The sequence below is a fragment of the Ranitomeya imitator genome, chromosome 6 (assembly GCF_032444005.1).
Source record: "Ranitomeya imitator isolate aRanImi1 chromosome 6, aRanImi1.pri, whole genome shotgun sequence".
In the NCBI taxonomy this organism is placed as follows: domain Eukaryota; kingdom Metazoa; phylum Chordata; class Amphibia; order Anura; family Dendrobatidae; genus Ranitomeya; species Ranitomeya imitator.
The window spans coordinates 401,587,996-401,614,483 of NC_091287.1; the positions used below are offsets into that span (position 1 = coordinate 401,587,996).

General features: G+C 45.6%; 1 protein-coding gene across 1 annotated transcript in view; it reads right to left on the reverse strand.

Annotated features, from left to right (window-relative positions):
- Positions 1–26,488, reverse strand: part of LAMA3 (laminin subunit alpha 3) — a 366,270-nt gene that overhangs the window by 268,648 nt on the left and 71,134 nt on the right. Inside the window, exon 5 of the mRNA XM_069731213.1 lies at positions 15,054–15,224. Coding sequence (XP_069587314.1) covers positions 15,054–15,224 — 171 coding nt within the window. The remainder of the gene's footprint in view (positions 1–15,053; positions 15,225–26,488) is intronic.

The following is a 26,488-nucleotide window of genomic DNA, read 5'->3' on the forward strand; positions in this document are numbered from 1 at the left end:
GATTTGCATTTGGCTTCTACAATAGATTTTTTTTTACTGACACATCGGATTTGTACGAAAAATGTATAACAATACTACTACTTCAATATGTAAAACCTGCAGACAGGTCCCCTCTAAATTGCCAACAATGGCCAGCAGAAGACAGTTGCAGAGATGCTGAGGGGAACCTCAGATTGTCTGCAATGGCCTCTCCAAATTTTCTTATAGTAATTTCTGAGCAGTGATGTGTTTAATGATGTGTTTTTTAGTGATGTGTTTTTTAGCTGGCGTACTAACAGCCTGCTGCCTCCAAAAATAACATGTTATTACTCCACAGTTTACAACCCCCCTTCACTGGCCTCTAATCATGATTTGGGGAAAACAAGCTGAAATGTTACATCCTAGCTGAAAATGTGTTACTAGCAGAAATTCAGCAGAATCACCTTCTAGGAAGTTTTAAAAACTATGAAAACTCTTGTCACTCAATGAAAAACTAGAGGATAAGGCTGCCGTCACACTAGCAGTATTTGGTCAGTATTTTACATCAGTATTTGTAGCCAAAACCAGGAGTGGAACAATTAGAGGAAAAGTATAATAGAAACATATGCACCACTTCTGCATTTATCACCCACTCCTGGTTTTGGCTACAAATACTGATGTAAAATACTGACCAAATACTGCTAGTGGACGGCAGCCTAAGCCAGCCACAATGTGAGACAACATTATTATGCTTCTGCCTTTTTTCTCCTTTGTTATGTGGAGCTTTTGTTAGAAAATGGATGTGATTTTAAATATGCAAATTGCCTCTTCAGAGAGGAAAACGTCTTGCACTGTAGTAGCACCCATTGGAAATAGCAATCTTAAAAGTGAATATCGACCCTTTAACGAGCCTTGTCACCTGACTTAGAATAAAAGGTAAACCAGAATCTCCTTGTTGTATGAGAGGCCTCTGACCAGGGTTTAAGGGGTAACCTCTCTCCTTGTGGAGAGTGACATTCCTGGTATGCCAGTGTAATGAGACTTAAAAAAGATGCAATTTGCATATTCAATTTCCCAGAGGAGCACTGGCCTATAAGTCTCCTTACACTGGCATGTCACTCTCCACAAGGAGAGATGTTATCCCTCAGAGCATATTTTTAAAGATAGGTCACAAGTCGCATGCAAAGTAGATTTTATGTCTGGAAACTCTTCTGTGGATTACAATAATTGTGTTTGATATTTTAAGGGTATGTGCACACGTTACGGATTAGCATTAGGAAATTCTGCTACAGATTCTTCCCTCTCTTGCCAGAAAACGCAGTTGCGATTTTGCTGCGTTTTTGATGCGTTTTTCAAAGCGTTTTTTACATGCGGATTCGTATGCTTTTTTGAAAGCTAAATAAAGATCTATTATTAACACACAAAAAAAGATTTGTGATGTCATTTCTTGTCCAACCTCCTCTTTTACATTTGTCCAACCCACACTCCATTACACACAGATAGACAGACAAACACACAGAAGGAATGAGATAGATAGAAGGAATGAGGCCGGCATCACACTAGAGAGTTTTACGGACGTATGAGAGGCGCAAAAACAACGCATTGCACAGGGACCAACGATTCTCTATGGGGCAGCTCCTATATATATTTCACAGCCACATTTTACAGGCGTAGAAAATCGCAGCATGCGCAAAAATTCCGCCAATGAAAGTCTTGCCAACCTTGCCAACGGATTACACACAGAACACTGTTTTGGGAACATTTCTGCGTATTGCGCCAGTAAAAAAACGGACCGTATTTTCCTACGCCAAGTGTGATGCCGGCCTGAGATAGATAAATTGATAGATGATAGATAGATAGAAGCAATGAGATGGATAGATGTAGATAGATATATGGATAGTTAGGCTACTTTCACACATCAGTTTGTGTCCGTCAGGCAGGATCCGGCGAATTTTTAAAAAAACGGATCCGTTGCAAATAGCGAACAACTGATGCAAATTAATCGGTTTTTTTTTTTAAAAAAAAAGAGAGAACGAACGGAAAATGTGCATGATTTTAATGGAAACAAGCATGAAATAACGGATTCGGAGGCCGGATTCATCATTTCACATCTCAGTTTCATATGTTTTTCGCCGGATCCGTCGCTGTGCGTTTTTTCGCCGGACAGAAAAAACGTTCCTCTGTATGTGTTTTCCATTCGGCGGAAACAGCTTTTTTGACGGATCCGGCAAAAAATGGATGAAACGTGTGGCCATCAGGCGCAATCCAGCGCTAATACAACTCTATGAGAAAAAACGGATCCAGCAGAAAAAAAAACGGATCTTTTTTTCAAAACTCGCCGGATTGTGCCTGACGGCAAAAACCTGATGTGTGAAATTAGCCAGATAGATATATGGATAGAAACATCTATGTATCTACTATATAACTGTCTAAGGGTCACTTCCGTATTTCTGTCTGTCTGTCTGTCACGGAAATTCCAAGTCGCTGATTAGTCGCGGCCAGGGGCCATGACCAATCAGCGACGGGCACAGTCCGGCCGTGAAATAATTAAAAATCGTGATATACTCACCTTCCAGCGCCTTTCCCGCTCCTCTCGACGCTCCGGGCTCTCGCGAGACCGCTACGTCAGGGGTGTCAAACTGCATTCCTCGAGGGCTGCAAACAGGTCATGTTTTCAGGATTTCCTTGTACTGAACAGGTGATAATTTAATCACCTACACAAATAATGAGTTGGTGATTAAATTATCACCTGTGCAGCACAAGGAAATCCTGAAAACATGACCTGTTTGCAGTCCTCGAGGAATGCAGTTTGACACCCCTGCGCTACGTCATCATCTTGTGAGAGCGCAATGCATTCTTGGGACTGAAACGTTGCGAGGAGCATCGCTGAACGCCTCGCCTGGATCCGGGGGCCGACGGAGGGTGAGTATATAACTTTTTTTTTAACGGGGGATATGGTGCCCACACTGCTACATAGTACTTGGGCTGTGTTATATACTACGTGGCTGCTACATACTACGTGGCTGTGTTATATACTACGTGAGCTGTGTTATATACTACGTGGGCAGTGTTATATACTGCGTGGGCTGCGTTATACACTGCATGGGCTGTGCTATATACTACGTCGGCTGTGTTACATACTACGTGGGCTGTGCTATATACTGTGTGGGCTGTGCTATATACTGCGTGGGCTGTGCTATATACTGCGTGGGCTGTGCTATATACTGCGTGGGCTGTGCTATATACTGCGTGGGCAGTTCTATATACTGCGTGGGCAGTTCTATATACTGCGTGGGCAGTTCTATATACTACGTGGGCAGTGTTATATACTGCGTGGGCAGTGTTATATATTACGTGGGCTGTGTTATATACTACGTGGCTGTGCTATATACTATGTGGGCAGTGTTATATACTAAGTGGCTGCTATATACTAAGTGGCCGTTATATACTACGTGGCTGTGCTATATACTACGTGGCTGTCTGTGTTACGTGGGCTGTGTTATATGCAGCGTGGGCTGTGATATATACTGCGTGGGCTGTGTTATATACTACGTGGCTGTGCTATATACTACGTGGCTGTGCTATATACTACGTGGCTGTGCTATATACTACGTGGCTGTCTGTGTTACGTGGGCTGTGCTATATACTATGTGGCTGCTATATACATACATTCATACATAATCTAGAATACCCGATGCGTTAGAATTGGGCCACCATCTAGTCTATAGATATATCTATAGATATATCCATAGATAGGCCGATGTTGATTAATGAACATAAAGAAAAAAATGGGGAAACGGCGTGGGCTTCCGCGCAATTTTCTGCGCCAGAGGGGGAAAGCCGACGGCCGGGGACCAATATTTGTAGCCTGGGAAGGGGTTAATACCCATGGCCCCTTTCCAGGCTATGAATATCAGCCTGCAGCTGTCTGCGTAGCCTTTACTGGCTATTAAAATAGGGGGACCCCCCAAAAAATGACGTGGTGTCCCCCTATATTTTATAGCCAGAAAGGCTGATATTCATAGCCTAGAGAGGGGCCATAGATATTGCCCCCCCCCCAGCTACAAATACCAGTCCGCAGCCGCCCTAGAAATGGCGCCTGGATCCGGGGGCCGACGGAGGGTGAGTATATAACTTTTTTTTTAACGGGGGATATGGTGCCCACACTGCTACATAGTACTTGGGCTGTGTTATATACTACGTGGCTGCTACATACTACGTGGCTGTGTTATATACTACGTGAGCTGTGTTATATACTACGTGGGCAGTGTTATATACTGCGTGGGCTGCGTTATACACTGCATGGGCTGTGCTATATACTACGTCGGCTGTGTTACATACTACGTGGGCTGTGCTATATACTGCGTGGGCTGTGCTATATACTGCGTGGGCTGTGCTATATACTGCGTGGGCTGTGCTATATACTGCGTGGGCTGTGCTATATACTGCGTGGGCAGTTCTATATACTGCGTGGGCAGTTCTATATACTGCGTGGGCAGTTCTATATACTGCGTGGGCAGTGTTATATACTGCGTGGGCAGTGTTATATACTACGTGGGCTGTGCTATATATTACGTGGGCTGTGTTATATACTACGTGGCTGTGCTATATACTATGTGGGCAGTGTTATATACTAAGTGGCTGCTATATACTAAGTGGCCGTTATATACTACGTGGCTGTGCTATATACTACGTGGCTGTCTGTGTTACGTGGGCTGTGTTATATACTGCGTGGGCTGTGATATATACTGCGTGGGCTGTGTTATATACTATGTGGCTGTGCTATATACTACGTGGCTGTGCTATATACTACGTGGCTGTGCTATATACTACGTGGCTGTCTGTGTTACGTGGGCTGTGCTATATACTATGTGGCTGCTATATACATACATTCATACATAATCTAGAATACCCGATGCGTTAGAATTGGGCCACCATCTAGTCTATAGATATATCTATAGATATATCCATAGATAGGCCGATGTTGATTAATGAACATAAAGAAAAAAATAGGGAAACGGCGTGGGCTTCCGCGCAATTTTCTGCGCCAGAGGGGGAAAGCCGACGGCCGGGAGCCAATATTTGTAGCCTGGGAAGGGGTTAATACCCATGGCCCCTTTCCAGGCTATGAATATCAGCCTGCAGCTGTCTGCGAAGCCTTTACTGGCTATTAAAATAGGGGGACCCCCCAAAAAATGACGTGGGGTCCCCCTATATTTTATAGCCAGAAAGGATGATATTCATAGCCTAGAGAGGGGCCATGGATATTGCCCCCCCCCCAGCTACAAATACCAGTCCGCAGCCGCCCTAGAAATGGCGCATCTTTAAGACGCCCCTCTCTTCCCACTCCCGAGTAGCAGTGGGATATAGGGTAATAAGGGGTTAATGTCACCTTGCTATTGTAAGGTGACATTAAGCCGGGTTAATAATGGAGAGGCGTCAATAAGATGCCTATCCATTATTAATCCTAGAGTAGTGAAAGGGTTAAAAAAAAAAATAAAGACACAGCCAGAAAACAGTATTTTATTATTCTTAATTTAACCATACTTACCATACTTCAGCGCCGGCAAAAAACTTAAAATAATAAACCGTATACTCCCTGTCCGACGCAGTCCAATTAATAACGATTGTCCCACGACGATCTCCCCTATAGAACAGTGACATTGGGTGATGTCACTGCTCTATAGGACTTCCAGTGACACACTGACAGAAGACAATGGCTCCTGCAGTGCATCACTGAGAGGTTACTGTAGTTCATTGGTCTCACTTTATGGCATTTGCTTCGTGGGAACTTTCTAACACAACAGTGCCAAAAGTGTTATGATTAGGTAATTCAGAACCACAATGGACCTTGAAGTTCAGAGCACACAAAGTGACCTGACAATAACCAAAAGACATAGGACGAGCTCTGAGACGTGGGAACTCTGCTGACCGCAATCCCTAATCCTATCCAACCACACTAGAGGCAGCCGTGGATTGCGCCTAACGCTCCCTATGCAACTCGGCACAGCCTGAGAAACTAGCTAGGCCTAAGATAGAAAAATAAGCCTACCTTGCCTCAGAGAAATACCCCAAAGGAAAAGGCAGCCCCCCACATATAATGACTGTGAGTAGAGATGAAAATACAAACGCAGAGATGAAATAGATTTAGCAAAGTGAGGCCCAACTTACTGAACAGACCGAAGATAGGAAAGATAACTTTGCGGTCAACACAAAACCCTACAAACAACCACGCAGAGGGGCAAAAAGACCCTCCGCACCGACTAACGGTACGGAGGTGCTTCCTCTGCGTCCCAGAGCTTCCAGCAAGCAAGAAAAACCAATTAAGCAAGCTGGACAAAAAAAATAGCAAACAAAAATAACACAAGCAAAACTTAGCTTATGCAGAGCAGACAGGCCACAGGAACGATCCAGTAGGAAGCAAGACCAATACTAGAACATTGACTGGAGGCCAGGAGCAAAGCACTAGGTGGAGTTAAATAGAGCAGCACCTAACGACTTCACCACATCACCTAAGGAAGGAAACTCAGAAGCCGCAGTACCACTTGTGACCACAGGAGGGAGCTCTGCCACAGAATTCACAACAGTACCCCCCCCTTGAGGAGGGGTCACCGAACCCTCACCAGAGCCCCCAGGCCGACCAGGATGAGCCACATGAAAGGCACGAACAAGATCGGCAGCATGGACATCAGAGGCAAAGACCCAGGAATTATCTTCCTGACCATAACCCTTCCACTTAACCAGATACTGGAGTTTCCGTCTCGAAACATGAGAATCCAAAATCTTCTCCACAATATACTCCAACTCCCCCTCCACCAAAACCGGGGCAGGAGGATCAACAGATGGAACCATAGGTGCCACGTATCTCCGCAACAATGACCTATGGAATACGTTATGGATGGAAAAAGAATCTGGAAGGGTCAAACGAAAAGACACAGGATTAAGAACCTCAGAAATCCTATACGGACCAATGAAACGAGGCTTAAACTTAGGAGAGGAAACCTTCATAGGAATATGACGAGATGACAACCAAACCAAATCCCCAACACGAAGTCGGGGACCCACACAGCGTCTGCGATTAGCGAAACGTTGAGCCTTCTCCTGGGACAAGGTCAAATTGTCCACTACATGAGTCCAAATCTGCTGTAACCTGTCCACCACCGTATCCACACCAGGACAGTCCGAAGACTCAACCTGCCCTGAAGAGAAACGAGGATGGAACCCAGAGTTGCAGAAAAACGGCGAAACCAAGGTAGCCGAGCTGGCCCGATTATTAAGGGCGAACTCAGCCAAAGGCAAGAAGGACACCCAATCATCCTGATCAGCAGAAACAAAGCATCTCAGTCTGAGGATGGAAAGCCGAGGAAAAAGACAAATCAATGCCCATCCTAGCACAAAAAGCTCACCAAAACCTCGAAACAAACTGGGAACCTCTGTCAGAAACGATGTTCTCTGGAATGCCATGTAAACGAACCACATGCTGGAAGAACAATGGCACCAAATCAGAGGAGGAAGGTAATTTAGACAAGGGTACCAAATGGATCATCTTAGAGAAGCGATCACAAACCACCCAAATGACCGACATTTTTTGAGAGACGGGGAGATCCGAAATAAAATCCATAGAGATATGTGTCCAAGGCCTCTTCGGGACAAAGGGCAAAAGCAACCCACTGGCACGAGAACAGCAGGGCTTAGCCCGAGCACAAATCCCACAGGACTGCACAAAAGAACGCACATCCCGCGACAGAGACGGCCACCAAAAGGATCTAGCCACTAAATCTCTGGTACCAAAGATTCCAGGATGACCAGCCAACACCGAACAATGAACCTCAGAGATAACTTTATTCGTCCACCTATCAGGGACAAACAGTTTCTCTGCTGGGCAACGATCAGGTTTATTAGCCTGAAATTTTTGCAGCACCCGCCGCAAATCAGGGGAGATGGCAGACAAAATTACTCCCTCTTTGAGAATACCCGCCGGCTCAGACAAATCCAGAGAGTCGGGCACAAAACTCCTAGACAGGGCATCCGCCTTCACATTTTTAGAGCCCGGAAGGTACGAAACCACAAAGTCAAAACGGGAGAAAAACAGCGACCAACGAGCCTGTCTAGGATTCAACCGTTTGGCAGACTCGAGGTAAGTCAAGTTCTTGTGATCAGTCAAGACCACCACGCGATGCTTAGCTCCTTCAAGCCAATGACGCCACTCCTCGAATGCCCACTTCATGGCCAGCAACTCTCGATTACCAACATCATAATTTCACTCAGCAGGCGAAAACTTCCTGGAAAAGAAGGCGCATGGTTTCATCACCGAGCAATCAGAACTTCTCTGCGACAAAACAGCCCCCGCTCCAATTTCAGAAGCATCAACCTCGACCTGGAACGGAAGCGAAACATCTGGTTGACACAACACAGGGGCAGAAGAAAAACGACGCTTTAACTCTTGAAAAGCTTCCACAGCAGCAGAAGACCAATTGACCACATCAGCACCCTTCTTGGTCAAATCGGTCAATGGTTTAGCAATACTAGAAAAATTACAGATGAAGCGACGATAAAAATTAGCAAAGCCCAGGAACTTTTGCAGACTCTTCAGAGATGTCGGCTGAATCCAATCATAGATGGCCTGGACCTTAACAGGGTCCATCTCGATAGTAGAAGGGGAAAAAATGAACCCCAAAAATGAAACCTTCTGAACACCAAAGAGACACTTTGATCCCTTCACAAACAAAAAATTAGCACGCAGGACCTGGAACACCATTCTGACCTGCTTCACATGAGACTCCCAATCATCCGAGAAGACCAAAATATCATCCAAGTATACAATCAGGAATTTATCCAGGTACTCCCGGAAGATGTCATACATAAAGGACTGAAACACCGATGGAGCATTGGCAAGTCCGAAAGGCATAACTAGGTACTCAAAATGGCCCTCGGGCGTATTAAATGCAGTTTTCCATTCATCGCCCCGCTTAATACGCACAAGATTATACGCACCACGAAGATCTATCTTGGTGAACCAACTAGCCCCCTTGATCCGAGCAAACAAATCAGATAGCAGCGGCAAGGGGTACTGAAATTTGACCGTGATTTTATTTAGAAGGCGGTAATCTATACAAGGTCTCAGCGAACCATCCTTCTTGGCCACTAAAAAGAACCCCGCTCCCAATGGCGACGATGACGGGCGAATATGACCCTTCTCCAAGGACTCCTTCACGTAACTCCGCATAGCGGCGTGCTCAGGTACAGATAAATTAAACAGTCGACCTTTAGGAAACTTACTACCAGGAATCAAATCGATAGCACAATCACAATCCCTATGCGGAGGTAGGGCATTGGACTTGGGCTCATCAAATACATCCCGGTAATCAGACAAGAACTCTGGGACCTCAGAAGGGGTGGATGACGAAATAGACAGAAATGGCACATCACCATGTACCCCCTGACAACCCCAGCTGCACACAGACATTGATTTCCAATCTAATACTGGGTTATGGACTTGTAGCCATGGCAACCCCAACACGACCACATCATGCAGATTATGCAACACCAGAAAGCGAATATCCTCCTGATGTGCAGGAGCCATGCACATGGTCAGCTGGGTCCAGTATTGAGGCTTATTCTTGGCCAAAGGCGTAGCATCAATTCCTCTCAATGGAATAGGACACTGCAAGGGCTCCAAGAAAAACCCACAACGCCTAGCATACTCCAAGTCCATCAAATTCAGGGCAGCGCCTGAATCCACAAATGCCATGACAGAATAAGATGACAAAGAGCAGATCAAAGTAACGGACAAAAGAAATTTTGACTGTACCGTACCAATGGTGGCAGACCTAGCGAACCGCTTAGTGTGCTTAGGACAATCGGAGATAGCATGAGTGGAATCACCACAGTAGAAACACAGCACATTCTGACGTCTGTGTTCTTGCCGTTCAACTCTGGTCAAAGTCCTATCGCACTGCATAGGCTCAGGTTTATGCTCGGATAATACCGCCAAATGGTGCACAGATTTACGCTCACGCAAGCGTCGACCGATCTGAATGACCAAAGACATAGACTCATTCAGACCAGCAGGCATAGGAAATCCCACCATGACATCATTAAGGGCTTCAGAGAGACCCTTTCTGAAAATAGCTGCCAGCGCACCTTCATTCCATTGAGTGAGCACGGACCACTTTCTAAACTTCTGACAATAAATCTCTATCTCATCCTGACCCTGACACAGAGCCAGCAAATTTTTCTCTGCCTGATCCACCGAATTAGGTTCATCGTACAGCAATCCGAGTGCCAGGAAAAACGCATCAATATTACATAATACAGGATCTCCTGGCGCAAGGGAAAATGCCCAGTCTTGAGGGTCGCCACGTAATAAAGAAATAATAATCCTAACTTGTTGAACTGGGTCACCAGAGGAGCGAGGTTTCAGAGCCAGAAACAGTTTGCAATTATTTTTGAAATTCAGAAACTTAGTTCTATCTCCAGAAAACAAATCAGGAATAGGAATTCTTGGTTCTAACATAGATTTCTGAACCATAATGTCTTGAATTTTTTGTACTCTTGCAGTGAGATTATCCACACAAGAAGACAGACCTTTAATGTCCATCACTACACCTGTGTCCTGAACCACCCAAATGTCTAGGGGAAAAAAAAGGCAAAACACAGTGCAAAGAAAAAAAAATGGTCTCAGAACTTCTTTTTTCCCTCTATTGAGAAGCATTAGTACTTTGGGCCTCCAGTACTGTTATGATTAGGTAATTCAGAACCACAATGGACCTTGAAGTTCAGAGCACACAAAGTGACCTGACAATAACTAAAAGACATAGGACGAGCTCTGAGACGTGGGAACTCTGCTGACCGCAATCCCTAATCCTATCCAACCACACTAGAGGCAGCCGTGGATTGCGCCTAACGCTCCCTATGCAACTCGGCACTGTTGTGAATTCTGTGGCAGGGCTCCCTCCTGTGGTCGCAGGTGGTACTTCGGTTGATTCTCTCTGGGAGCTTCCGTTTGTGGAGGAAAGTGGTACTGCGGCTTCTGAGTTTCCTCCCTCAGGTGATCTGGTGAGGTCGTTAGGTGCTTCTCTACTTAAAGGGAACCTGTCACCCCGTTTTTTGAGATTGAGCTATAAATACTGTTAAATAGGGCCTGCGCTGTGTGTTCCTATAGTGTATGTAGTGTACCCCGATTCCCCATGTATGCTGAGAAATAACTTACCAAAGTCGCCGTTTTCGCCTGTCAATCAGGCTGGTCAGGTCGGGAGGGCGTGGTGACATCGCTGGTTCTTCCTCAGCTTTACGTTGGTGGCGTAGTGGCGTAGTGGTGAAGACACAGCGCGCGATCTGCGCTGTCATCCCTTTCGTCGGTGGGGGCGGCCATCTTCCTGGGGCCGCGCGTGCGCAGATCGAGTGCTCTGCTGCACGGGGCTTCAGGAAAATGGCCGCGGGATGCCGCGCGTGCGCATTAGAGATCGCGGCGGCCATTTTCCCAAAGCCGAGTTTGCATCTCGGCTTTGGGAAAATTGGCCGCCGCGATCTCTAATGCGCACGCGCGGCATCCCGCGGCCATTTTCCTGAAGCCCCGTGCAGCAGAGCACTCGATCTGCGCACGCGCGGCCCCAGGAAGATGGCCGCCCCCACCGACGAAAGGGATGACAGTGCAGATCGCGCGCTGTGTCTTCACCACTACACCACTACGCCACCAACGTAAAGCTGAGGAAGAACCAGCGATGTCACCACGCCCTCCCGACCTGACCAGCCTGATTGACAGGCGAAAACGGCGACTTTGGTAAGTTATTTCTCAGCATACATGGGGAATCGGGGTACACTACATACACTATAGGAACACACAGCGCAGGCCCTATTTAACAGTATTTATAGCTCAATCTCAAAAAACGGGGTGACAGGTTCCCTTTAACTCCACCTAATGCTTTGATCCATGCTTCCTGTCAATGTTCCAGTGTTGGACTTGTTTTTCCCTGGATCATTCCTGTGGCCTGCTGCTCTGCATAGCTAAGTTCTTCTTTGCTATTTGTTTGCTATTTTTTCTGTCCAGCTTGTCTATTTGTTTTGCTGGAAGCTCTGGGACGCAAAGGGTGTACCTCCGTGCCGTTAGTTCGGTACGGAGGGTCTTTTTGCCCCCTTTGCGTGGTTTTCTTTAGGGTTTTGTGTAGACCGCAAAGTTATCTTTCCTATCCTCGCTCTGTTAAGAAAGTCGGGCCTCACTTTGCTGAATCTATTTCATCCCTACGTTTGTCTTTTCATCTTAACTCACAGTCATTATATGTGGGGGGCTGCCTTTTCCTTTGGGGTATTTCTCTGAGGCAAGATAGGCTTATTTTCAATCTTCAGGCTAGTTAGTTTCTCAGGCTGTGCCGAGTTGCATAGGCAGAGTTAGGCGCAATCCACGGCTGCCTCTAGTGTTGTTTGGAGAGGATTAGGGATTGCGGTCTGCAGAGTTCCCACGTCTCAGAGCTCGTTCTATTATTTTGGGTTATTGTCAGATCACTGTATGTGCTCTGACCGCTATGTCCATTGTGATACTGAATTGCCTATCACAACAGGCACAGCCTGAGAAACTAGCTAGGCCTAAGATAGAAAAATAAGCCTACCTTGCCTCAGAGAAATACCCCAAAGGAAAAGGCAGCCCCCACATATAATGACTGTGAGTAGAGATGAAAATACAAACGCAGAGATGAAATAGATTTAGCAAAGTGAGGCCCAACTTACTGAACAGACCGAAGATAGGAAAGATAACTTTGCGGTCAACACAAAACCCTACAAACAACCACGCAGAGGGGCAAAAAGACCCTCCGCACCGACTAACGGTACGGAGGTGCTTCCTCTGCGTCCCAGAGCTTCCAGCAAGCAAGAAAAACCAATTAAGCAAGCTGGACAAAAAAAATAGCAAACAAAAATAACACAAGCAAAACTTAGCTTATGCAGAGCAGACAGGCCACAGGAACGATCCAGGAGGAAGCAAGACCAATACTAGAACATTGACTGGAGGCCAGGAGCAAAGCACTAGGTGGAGTTAAATAGAGCAGCACCTAACGACTTCACCACATCACCTGAGGAAGGAAACTCAGAAGCCGCAGTACCACTTGTGACCACAGGAGGGAGCTCTGCCACAGAATTCCCAACACAAAAGTTAGACTAGGGACTATTTTTTACAGTGGCGGAGGAATACAGTGCAGAAGGATACCTTCCTCCCGTTATTGTATTCCTGGAGCCCCTAGAGAGCGGTCGCATCAGCTGATGCTGCTGCTCTCCACGGGAGATCGTCGTGGGACACTCGTGGATTTCTGCGGATCAGGGAGTATAGTGTTTGTTTGATATTTTAATATTTTTTACAGGTGGCACTGGCTTCGGGGAACAAAGTGACAAGTGATGGTGAGTATGTAATTTATGTTATATGTACTGTATGTTAATGTATGTATTGTATGTAATGTATGAATGTACTGTATGTATGTATTGTATGTCTATATGTATGTATGTTATATGTTGTATGTTCTGTCATATGTTGTATGTTCTGTCATGTCGTATGTTTTATGTACTGTCATGTTACATGCTGTATGTTCTGTGATATGTTGTATGTTGTATGTACTGTCATATGTTGTATGTACTGTCATATGTTATATGTTGTATGTACTGTCATATGTTGTATGTACTGTCATATGTTGTATGTTCTGTTGTATGTTCATGTTTGTTTTGGTTTTCTTTTTACATTCAACACATTAGCCCGGATGATGGGACTACTACTGTCCCATCATTGGCTAATGTGTCAATCACTGTCACTGTAGCAGGCATAGCCCGATGGGACTTGTAGTCCCATCGGACAATGCCTGCACGTGCACATACCCCCAAGGATCCCCCACAGACCGGCACAGATCCCCCACAGCTCGGAACAGACCCCCTACAGCCAAGCAGACCCCCCACAGCCCGGCGCAAGCCCTGGACAGCCCACCACAGACCCCCGACAGCCCACCGCAGACCCCCGACAGCCGGGCACAGACCCCCACAGCCCGCCGCAGACCTCCGACAGCCCGCCACAGACCCCCGACAGCCCGCCGCAGACCCCCGACAGCCCGCCACAGACCCCCCGACAGCCCGCCACAGACCCCCCACAGCCTGCCGCAGACCCCCATCAGCCCCATAGACCCTCGCGATCGCCGCACACAGACACGCACATCTTCAGCTGCTTTCACACTAGCGTCGTACTCGGCCCGTCGCAGTGTGTCGGGCCGACGTACCGACGCATACTGTGGAAGCGCCGCACAATGGGGGCAGCGGATGCATTTTTCCAACACATCCGCTGCCCCATTGTGAGTTGCGGGGAGGTGGGGGCGGAGTTTCGACCGCACGCAACGTTTTTTTGTTCGGACGGTCCGCCACAACACGACGCAACCGACGTGTGGCAATGCGCCGCAATGCGTCGCTAATGTTAGTCTATGGGGAAAAAACACATCCTGCAGACAACTTTGCAGGATGCGTTTTTTCCCCAAAACGACGCATTGCGACGTATCCCAAACGACGTTAGTGTGAAAGTAGCCTTCCCCGCGCACACACAGTCTCCGCCCATGCACCGCCCACACTCCGCCCATGCACTCTTCCCACCTCTCGATCTGCGTTTCTCACAGCAAAACCGCAGATCTTTTTTAGATCTGCGGTTTTTCTGCAGATGTGCACGACTCAATGGAAGTCAATGGGTGCAGAAACGCTGCAGATCTGCACAAATAAATGACATGCTCCTTCTTTTAACCCACAGCGTTTTGAGTGCAGAATTTTCCGCACCATTTGCACAGCATTTGCTTTTTTCCATTGATTTACATAGTACTGTAAATCACTTGCGGATCTGCCCCGTTTCTACACGGTAAAAACCGCTGTGGATCCGCAGGAAATCCGCAACGCGTGCACATAGCCTTAGAAAGCTCCTCTATGTGCTGCAGCTAAAATCTGCAGTGGAAATTGGCCAACGTTGAAGATTTGCAATCAGCAGACTGTCAATTAACAATTTTATTTGTTACCTGTTCTTACACATGATCACATATAAATTGATATGCAAATAACAAGGCATAATAAACCTCTCCAGAGTTACTCACCCTCCGTGTTACTGTTTGATCTTTTTCTGCTTTCGATATGAGATGACCAAGAAGAGTGTTTGTTCTAAGGAAACGCAGGCGGATGTTTGTAGCCTTTGTAAATTCTCTTAGTATAGGAGAGTCCATAAAATGCTTAGCACCGGGTCGTCCACTTACCAGCCTCACTACCACCTGAAATTCATGAAATAAATATCAACAGGTTAAAAAAAAAACATTTTTAATTAACCTTTTAGAGATTTCTGAGTTTATAGAAATTCCTGTTTTGAACTCTTGCTCTGGAGAACCGCGTGTCTACACATGTCCAATGTTTTAGTGTTGTCAAGTTCTCCAACCATGATCAGAGGGGATGTTTATTCTTTTTTTAATTTGATTGTTAACTACGGTAATCTTTATATTTTTAATGGAGAAATAATCACACTCAGGCCGGCGTCACACTAGCGAGTTTTACGGACGTATGAGCGCCTAAAATACGTCCGTAAAACACGCATTACACACGGCCCAATACTTCTCTATGCCCCTGCTCCTATCTGCTGTATTTTACTGATCTGTATTATACGGCTTGCTACGGCCGTAGAAAATCGCAGCATGCTGCGTTTGTCACCGTATTGCGCAAAAAAAAAAATGCCAATGAAAGTCTATGGAAGCCCCAAAAATACGGATTACACACAGACCAGCAGTGTGACTTGCGAGAAATACGCAGCGGTGTTAGAGAGAAAAGCCGGCAATTCATTGCGGTGTACAGTAAAATCACACTGACAGCTTACAGTAGAATAGGTAGAATAAATGTGTACACATAGAATAGGTATATATATATATATATATATATATGTCAGTGAGACACATATATGTATATATATTAATATTTCATACAGCGCTAGATAGCGTTAAAGCCGGTAATTCAATTACCGGCTTTTGCTATCTCCTTCCTAAACCCGACATGATATGAGACATGGTTTACATACAGTAAACCATCTCATATCACCTTTTTTTTTGCATATTCCACACTACTAATGTTAGTAGTGTGCATATGCAAAATTTGGCCGTTCTAGCTATTAAAATAAAGGGTTAAATGGCGGAAAAAATTGGCGTGGGCTCCCGCGCAATTTTCTCCGATAGAGTAGTAAAGCCAGTGACTGAGGGCAGATATTAATAGCCTGGAGAGGGTCCACCTGCCCCCAGCCACCCCAGAAAAGGCACATCTGGAAGATGCGCCTATTCTGGCACTTGGCCACTCTCTTCCCATTCCCGTGTAGCGGTGGGATATGGGGTAATGAAGGGTTAATGCCACCTTGCTATTGTAAGGTGACATTAAGCCAAATTAATAATGGAGAGGCGTCAATTATGACACCTATCCATTATTAACCCCTTTACCCCCAAGGGTGGTTTGCACGTTAATGACCGAGCCAATTTTTACAATTCTGACCACTGTCCCTTTGTGAGGTTATAACTCTGGAACGCTTCAACGGATCCCAGTGATTCTGACATTGTTTTCTCGTGACATATTGTACTTCATGACAATGGTAAAAATTCTTTGATAGTACCTGCGTTTATTTGTGAAAAAAATGGAAATTTGGCGAAAATTATGAAAATTTCGCAATTTTCCAAATTTGAATTTTTATGCAATTAAATCACAGAGATATGTCACACAAAATACTTAATAAGTAACATTTCCCACATGTCTACCTTACATCAGCACAATTTTGGAACCAAAATTTTTTTTTGTTAGGGAGTTATAAGGGTTAAAAGTTGACCAGCAAATTCTCATTTCTACAACACCATTTTTTTTTAGGGACCACATCTCATTTGAAGTCATTTTGAGGGGTCTATATGATAGAAAATACCCAAGTGTGACACCATTCTAAAAACTACACCCCTGAAGGTGCTCAAAACCATATTCAAGAAGTTTATTAAGCCTTCTGGTGCTTCACAGGAATTTTTTGAATGTTTAAATAAAAATGAACATTTAACTTTTTTTCACAAAAAATTTAATTCAGCTCCAATTTGTTTTATTTTACCAAGGGTAACAGGAGAAAATGGACCCCAAAAGTTGTTGTACAATTTGTCCTGAGTACGCTGATACCCCATATGTGGGGGTAAACCACTGTTTGGGCGGATGGGAGAGCTCGGAAGGGAAGGAGCGCCGTTTGACTTTTCAATGCAAAATTGACAGGAATTGAGATGGGACGCCATGTTGCGTTTGGAGAGCCCCTGATGTGCCTAAACATTGAAACCCCCACAAGTGACACGATTTTGGAAAGTAGACCCCCTAAGGAACTTATCTAGAGGTGTGGTGAGCACTTTGACCCACCAAGTGCTTCACAGAAGTTTATAATGTAGAACCGTAAAAATAAAAAATCATATTTTTTCACAAAAATTATCTTTTCGCCCCCAATTTTTTATTTTCCCAAGGGTAAGAGAAGAAATTGGACCCCAAAAGTTGTTGTACAATTTGTCCTGAGTACGCTGATACCCCATATGTGCGGGTAAACCACTGTTTGGGCGGATGGGAGAGCTCGGAAGGGAAGGAGCGCCGTTTGACTTTTCAATGCAAAATTGACAGGAATTGAGATGGGACGCCATGTTGCATTTGGAAAGCCACTGATGTGCCTAAACATTGAAACCCCCCACAAGTGACACCATTTTGGAAAGTAGACCCCCTAAGGAACTTATCTAGAGGAGTGGTGAGCACTTTGACCCACCAAGTGCTTCACAGAAGTTTATAATGCAGAGCCGTAAAAATAAAACAAAAAATTTTTCCCACAAAAATTATTTTTTTAGCCCCCAGTTTTGTATTTTCCCGAGGGTAACAGGAGAAAGTGGACCCCAAAATGTGTTGCCCAATTTGTCCTAAGTGCGATGATACACCATATGTGGGGGGAACCACTGTTTGGGCGCATGGGAGGGTTCGGAAGGGAAGGAGTGCCATTTGAATGCAGACTTAGATGGAATGGTCTGCAGGTGTCACATTGCGTTTGCAGAGCCCCTAATGTACCGAAACAGTAGAAACCCCCCACAAGTGACACCATTTTGGAAAGTAGACCCCCTAAGGAACTTATCTACATGTGTAGTGAGCACTTTTACCCACCAAGGGCACCACAGAAGTTTATAATGGAGAGCCGTAAAAATAAAACAAAAATTTTTTCCCACAAAAAGAATTTTTTTTTTAGCCCCCAGTTTTGGATTTTCCCGAGGGTAACAGGAGAAATTGGACCCCAAAATTTGTTGTCAAATTTGTCCTGAGTGCGATAATACCCCATATGTGGGGGGGGAACCACTGTTTGGGCGCATGGGAGGGCTCGGAAGGGAAGGAGCTCCATTTGGAATGCAGGCTTAGATGGAATGGTCTGCAGGTGTCACATTGCATTTGCAGAGCCCCTAATGTACCGAAACAGTAGAAACCCCCCACAAGTGACACCATTTTGGAAACTAGACCCCCTAAGGAACTCATCTAGATGTGTTGTGAGAGCTTTGAACCCCCAAGTGTTTCACTACAGTTTGTAACGCAGAGCCGTGAAAATAAAAAAAAAAATCTTTCCCCCCAAAATTATTTTTTTAGCCCCCAGTTTTGTAATTTCCCGAGGGTAAGAGGAGAAATTTGACCCCAAAAGTTGTTGTCCAATTTGTCCTGAGTACGCTGATACCCCATATGTTGGGGGCAACCACCGTTTGGGCGCATGGGAGGGCTCGGAAGGGAAGGAGTGCCATTTGGAATGCAGACTTAGATGGAATGGTCTGCAGGCGTCACATTGCGTTTGCAGAACCCCTAATGTACCTAAACAGTAGAAATCCCCCACAAGTGACCCCATATTGGAAACTAGACCCCCCATGGAACTTATCTAGATGTGTTGTGAGAACTTTGAACCCCCAAGTGTTTCACTACAGTTTATAACGCAGAGCCGTGAAAATAAAAAAATCTTTTTTTTTCCCACAAAAATTATTTTTTAGCCCCCAGTTTTGTATTTTCCCAAGGGTAACAGGAGAAATTGGACCCCAAAAGTTGTTGTCCTATTTGTCCTGAGTACACTGATACCCCATATGTTGGGGTAAACCCCTGTTTGGGCACACGGGAGAGCTCGGAAGGGAAGAAGCACTGTTTTACTTTTTCAACGCAGAATTGGCTGGAATTGAGATCAGACGCCATGTCGCGTTTGGAGAGCCCCTGATGTGCCTAAACAGTGGAAACCCCCCAATTATAACTGAAACCCTAATCCAAACACACCCCTAACCCTAATCCCAACAGTAACCCTAACCACACCTCTAACCCTGACACACCCCTAACCCTAATCCCAACCCTATTCCCAACTGTAAATGTAATCTAAACCCTAACCGTAACTTTAGCCCCAACCCTAACTGTAGCCTTAACCCTAGCCCTAACCCTAGCCCTAACCCTAGCCCTAACCCTAGCCCTAACCCTAGCCCTAACCCTAACCCTAGCCCTAACCCTAACCCTAACGCTAGCCCTAACCCTAACCCTAACCCTAGCCCTAGCCCTAACCCTAGCCCTAATTGAAAAATGGAAATAAATACATTTTTTTAATTTTTCCCTAACTAAGGGGGTGATGAAGGGGGGTTTGATTTACTTTTATAGCGGGTTTTTTAGCGGATTTTTATGATTGGCAGCCGTCACACACTGAAAGACCCTTTTTATGGCAAAAAATATTTTTTGCGTTACCACATTTTGAGAGCTATAATTTTTCCATATTTTGGTTCACAGAGTCATGTGAGGTCTTGTTTTTTGCGGGACGAGTTGACGTTTTTATTGGTAACATTTTCGGGCACGTTACATTTTTTGATCGCTTTTTATTCCGATTTTTGTGAGGCAGAATACCAAAAACCAGCTATTCATGAATTTCTTTTGGGGGAGGCGTTTATATCGTTCCGCGTTTGGTAAAATTGATAAATCAGTTTTATTCTTCGGGTCAGTACGATTACAGCGACACCTCATTTATATCATTATTTTATGTTTTGGCGATTTTATACGATAAAAACTATTTTATAGAAAAAATAATTATTTTTGCATCGCTTTATTCTGAGGACTATAACTTTTTTATTTTTTTGCTGATGATGCTGTATGGCAGCTCGTTTTTTGCGGGACAAGATGACGCTTTCAGCGGTATCATGGTTATTTATATCTGTCTTTTTGATCGCGTGTTATTCCACTTTTTGTTCGGCGGTATGATAATAAAGCGTTGTTTTTTGCCTCGTTTTTTTTTTTCTTACGGTGTTTACTGAAGGGGTTAACTAGTGGGCCAGTTTTATAGGTCGGGCCGTTACGGACGCGGTGATACTAAATATGTGCACTTTTATTGTTTTTTTTTATTTAGATAAAGAAATGTATTTAGGGGAATAATATATATATATATTTTTCATTATTTAGGAATATTTTTTTTTATTTTTTTTTACACATTGTGAAAATTTTTTTTTTACTTTTTTACTTTGTCCCAGGGGGGGACATCACAGATCGGTGATCTGACAGTTTGCACAGCACTCTGTCAGATCACCGATCTGATAGCAGTGCAGGCTGCTTCACAGTGCCTGCTCTGAGCAGGCTCTGTGAAGCCACCTCCCTCCCTGCAGGACCCGGATCCGCGGCCATCTTGGATCCGGGCCTGGAACAAGCAGGGAGGGAGGTAAGACCCTCGCGATCACATCGCGTTGCTGCGGGGGGCTCAGGGAAGCCCGCAGGGAGCCCCCTCCCTGCGCGATGCTTCCCTGCACCGTCGGCACATCGCGATCATCTTTGATCGCGGTGTGCCAGGGGTTAATGTGCCGGGGGCGGTCCGTGACCGCTCCTGGCACATAGTGCTGGATGTCAGCTGCGATAGGCAGCTGACACCCGGCCGCGATCGGCCCCGCTCCCCCCGTGAGCGCTGCCGATCGCGCTTGACTTACTATCCCATCCGTGGTCATGGGGGCCCACCCCACCTCGACGGGATAGTACGTCCGATGTCAGAAAGGGGTTAATCCAATACTAGTAAAGGGTTAAAAAAACACACACACATTATTAAAAATTATTTTATTGAAATAAAAACAAAGGTTGTTGTAATAATTTATTCTACGCTCAATCCTTCTGAAGACCCTCGCTCTGTAACAAAGAAAAAATAATAAACCAACAATATACTTTCCTTCTGAAGATCTGTAAGGTCCCACGATGTAAATCCATCTGAAGGGGTTAAACATTTTGCAGCCAGGAGCTCTGCTAATGCAGCGCTGCTCCTAGCTGCAAAACCCCGGGGAATGAAGGTAAAGTAGGTCAATGACCTATATTTACCTTCATTTGCGGTGAGGCGCCCTCTGCTGGTTGTTCCTGGAGCGTGGGAACTTTCCTAGAAAGCTCCCAGGCTCGAGTTCATATGAGGGCGCCCTCTGCTGGTTGTTCTTATATATATATCATATATAGACAGTATACATGTTTTTTTTGTTTTTTTTTACACATGGATCCCTTGTATAGCTGTATGTCGGTTTTGCAAGCCTGCGAGAAAAACACGCAGTACGGATGCCATACGGATTACATACGGAGGATGCCATGCGCAAAAAACGCTGAAACACCCTGCCTACGGAGGAGCTACGGACCACTATTTTGGGGACTTGAAACATGCAGCAAATCCGCAAGAAAACCGCAGCAAAAATGCACAAAAAACGCTGCGGAACTGCACAAAAAACGCGACAAATCAGTTTTCTGCCAGGAGAGGCAGAATCTGCACCAGAAATTCCTAAGCCTAAGGCTACTTTCACACTAGCGTCGTACTCGGCCCGTCGCAGTGCGTCGGGCCGACGTACTGACGCTAGCAGTGAATGCGCCGCACAACGGGGGCAGCGGATGCATTTTTTCAGCGCATCCGCTGCCCCATTGTGAGTTGCGGGGAGGTGGGGGTGGAGTTCCGGCCGCGCATACACGGTCGGAAATAGCGGACACAACGCTGCAAAAAACGTTACATGTAACGTTTTTTGCTGCCGACAGTCCGCCACAACACGGCGCAACCGTCGCATGACGGTTGCGACGTGTGGCAAAGCGTCGCAATGTGACGCTAATGTTAGTCAATGGAGACAAAACGCATCGTGGAAGCACTTTTGCAGGATGTGTTTTTTCTACAAAACGACGCATAGCGACGTGCAGTGCACGACGCTAGTTTGAAAGGAGCCTAATCCGCAACGTGTGCACATAGCCTAAAGCAGCCTTCCTCTGCCACAGATTAAACAAAGCAAAGTGCTCCCTCTCTCCTGCTCACTCCATCAACTCGCCCGTCTAGTTACCTGCAGTACAATATACCTTTTCCACTGGTAATGATATAACCCTCTGGATATTCAGTCTACACTAAAAACATCAACAAAATAAGAATGCAGACTGCTGGGATTAGGCCATGAAATGCCTGTTAGAAGGAACATATGATCTGGGTGGTTACTGAAGTCCTTATAATGTCTGTATGTAAGGAAGATTTTGCCTCTTTGTTGCTGAGCAATTAAAGTATTTAGCACCTAATGAGTTCACTTTTGTTAAGTCCAGGTGGGTGTTATCTCATATTTTTCACTGGGGGTATGTACTTCTCTCTGTATGATGCTGACGCAGCTGGCCAATCGTAAGCAGGCAACAACACAGTGAAAAAAGAACACCCTTCACTATAGCATAGTTTTTGCAGTGTGTGAAAAGTAATGAAACAGCTCTGATCTCTTGGTCTAATGTCCTGTATGATTAGAAATTGCTGGTAGATTAGAGCGCAGAAGACTCACACCTTTCAGAAAAGGCCCCTGTGGGTTTAGATGTGTCACAGTACATACCCTTCTATCAGCTCTCCTCCACTTATAGCACTGTCAGCTTTGCTGTGCTGTCTTTTCTCCTACACTGCCTGTCCAGAGATGAGTCACTCTTATGTCTGTTGTACTCAAAGTAATTTTTGAGCACAACAGACATAAGTGTGACTACTGCCAAAGGTCTGGGGAAAAGGCAGTACAGCTGAGTTGACAGGGCTATGAGAGTAAATTAAGCAGGCAGCATTACAGCAGAAAGAAAAATACAGCCCCACCATAGTTTATGTTTCTCTGCCTGAGATGTAAGGATACAGCCCTGACCTCCTGGTCTAACCTCCTGCATGATTAGAAAGTGCTGGGAGATTAGAGCGCTGATAACTGGCACCTTTCAGATAAAGTTCCTGCAGGGAAAGGGCAGAACAGCTGAGTTTAGCTGTGTTACATTACTATCTCATCTATCAGCTCTCTTAAGGTACCTTCACACTAAACGACGCTGCAGCGATCCAGACAACGATCCGGATCGCTGCAGCGTCGCTGTTTGGTCGCAGGAGAGCTGTCACACAGACAGCTCTCCAGCGACCAACGATGCCGGTAACCAGGGTAAACATCGGGTAAACATCGATGGTAACCTGATGTTTATTCTGGTTACCATCCTAAAAGTAAAAAAAACAAACGCTTCATACTTACCTTCCGCTGTCTGTCCTCGGCGCTCTGCTTCTCTGTACTGGCTGTGAGCACAGCGGCCGGAAAGCACAGCGTTGACGTCACCGCTCTGCTTTCCGGCCGCTGTGCTCACAGTGAGTGCAGGAAAGCACAGCGCCGGGGACAGACAGCGGAAGGTAAGTATGAAGCGTTTGTTTTTTTTACTTTTAGGATGGTAACCAGGGTAAACATCGGGTTACTAAGCGCGGCCCTGCGCTTAGTAACCCGATGTTTACCCTGGTTACCAGCGAAGACATCGCTGAATCGGTGTCACACACGCCGATTCAGCGATGTCAGCGGGAGAGCCAGCGACCAAATAAATTTCTGGCCTTCTAGCTCCGACCAACGACATCACAGCAGGATTCTGATCGCTGCTGCGTGTCAAACTGAACGATATCGCTAGCGAGGACGCTGCAACGTCACGGATCGCTAGCGATATCGTTTAGTGTGAAGGTACCTTTAGGAAAAGTTAACTCATTGGGGCCAAATATTTTGACAAGGGAGAGGAAAAATAAAAAAACAACATTTTTTATTCCACTCTGTGGCAACTGTTACATTGTGTGTCCAGTTCAACTTGAGAAATTTTATGAAAAGGATTCCTTAAATTTTAAGGCCATTGACCAAAACTGCTTTAATGGGACTTTGTCACCCCCTCCAGCCGTTAGAAACTAAAAGAGCCACCTTGTGCAGCAGTAATGCTGCATTCTGACAAGGTGGCTCTTTTAGTTATTGGTGCAGTCAAAGCAGAAATAAAGCGTTTTATAATTTCGCAAAAATACCTGTCTTTAGTCCCCTCCGCGCTGTTTTCAAATCAAATCCGGCGCCTGCGCTGTTTTGTTCTGCCTGGGGCAGGCGCAGTGAGTCTGACCTCAGATGCAGTCTCGCAGTCTTCGAGACTGCATCTGAGGTCAGACGGGCAGCGCTCACTGCGCCTGCCCCAGGCAGAACAAAACAGCGCAGGCGCCGGATTTGATTTGAAAACAGCGCGGAGGGGGTGGCGCCCGGCGCCGAAGAAGCCTTGAGTGACGGCAGTGTGGCATGTGCAGCAGGGGGGTTAAGACCTGCCTCTGGGACTAAAGACAGGTATTTTTGTGAAATTATAAAATGCTTTATTTCTGCTTTGACTGCACCAATAACTAAAAGAGCTACCTTGTCAGAATGCAGCATTACTGCTGCACAAGGTGGCTCTTTTACTTTCTAACGGCTGGAGGGGGTGACAGAGTCCCTTTAAGAAAAACTACACTTGGCTAAAGCAGCCAGCACTCTCTCTCCAGAATTCATTATAAGGCTGGAGACACACTAGCGATTTTAAAATTGGTCAGATTTTGATGCAGGAGAGTCGGACAAGTGCAATGCAATTGTCATGCGAGTGTCATGGGTTTTTTATGTGAGTAGAATCCGATTTTTCACACCTGGCATCCGATTTACATCCGAATGCAGTGCGATAGCTATCAGACTGCAATGCGATTTTAACATGAGATTTTACATAGAGAAATTCTGTAAGCCATTTACACATCATTTTCAAAGGAAATGTTCTTCAAACGATATATATATATATATATATATATATATATATATATATATATATATATAGGATAAAAGCTGGCAATTCTGGTGCCGCAAAGGTAAAATCACAGCAGGAGCCTACAGGATAGAGGAGATGGACTACACCCAGTAAAAACACATATATAATATGTAGATATATAGATGTCAGTGACATATACAATTAGTGCGGCTGGGGGCAGATGTTTGGGGATTGCATTCCTCCAATTTCATCACAAGTGGGAATGAGCCCTAACTAGCATTGTCAAAGCTTGAATTTGATCTCCCTTTACTTGATGCTTATCTTATTACATACCATTACACTTAAATTACTTCATTACTTATCCAGCAGCAAGAATGGAAAGGTAAGAATCTCCTTACAAAATTATCCTAACACACAGGCGTGGTTCCCAAGTTTTGACAAGTCTATCAAAGTACCATAAAATCAATTTACATTGTTAGGAACAAGAAAGACATAACCGATGTTCTATTTTCCAGATACATTTTCCACTCACCACATGCTTCTTCACCCATTATGTATCCTATTATCCGAATACAAAATGGTATGAAAATTTTGAGCAATTAACTTGTCCCTGATATTATACCGTATTTTTCTCTTTATAAGACGCTCCGGATTGTAAGACGTACCCCAAATTTTGAGGAGAAAAATAGGAAAAAAACTTTTTTTAATAAATTGGTGGTGCTTCTTATAATCCATGCATCTTATTGCTTACCAGGGGTGGTGGCTGCAGTGAAGCGAGGTCCCAGGGTCGCTGCGGTGGTAGGCAGGAGTGGGGCGCTGCTGCAGGCTGGGATGAGGGGGTGTGCAGGTGTCCTGTGCTGCAGGGTGGCTCCTGTGCTGCAGGGGGGGCGCCTGTGCTGCAGGGGTGTCTCCAGTGCTGCAGGGGTGTCTCCTGTGCTGCAGGGGTGTCTCCTGTGCTTCGGGGGTGTCTCCGGTGCTTCAAGGGTGTCTCTGGGGCTCTGCCAACATTTTGTGAAAGGCCAGAGCCCCCTGACAGTTCATCCATGCTTTCCTGTGCAGTGGACTTCGGTAAAATGGCCGCCGGGAGGCGGCGCATGCGCAGATGGAGATCTTGGGACCAAGATCTCGAGAGATTTCAGCGCTGAAATCTCATCTCCTGAGATTCCGGCGGCCATTTTCCCGGAGTCTGTCGCACAGCAAAGCATGGACAAACTGCCAGGGGGCTCTGGCCTTTCCCAAAATGTCGGCAGAGCCCCCCGCAGCACCGGAGACTCCAGCATAACCCTGGGCAGCAGCGGACAAGCACGACAGCGGTGGCGGACACCCCCTCATCCCAGCCTGTAACGGTAAGCGGTATATCCGCTTTGTAAGACGCACCCCCATTTCCCCCCCAAATTTGGGGGAAATAAAGTGCGTCTTACAAAGCGAAAAATACGGTATATACTGTCCTCATACACGTTAG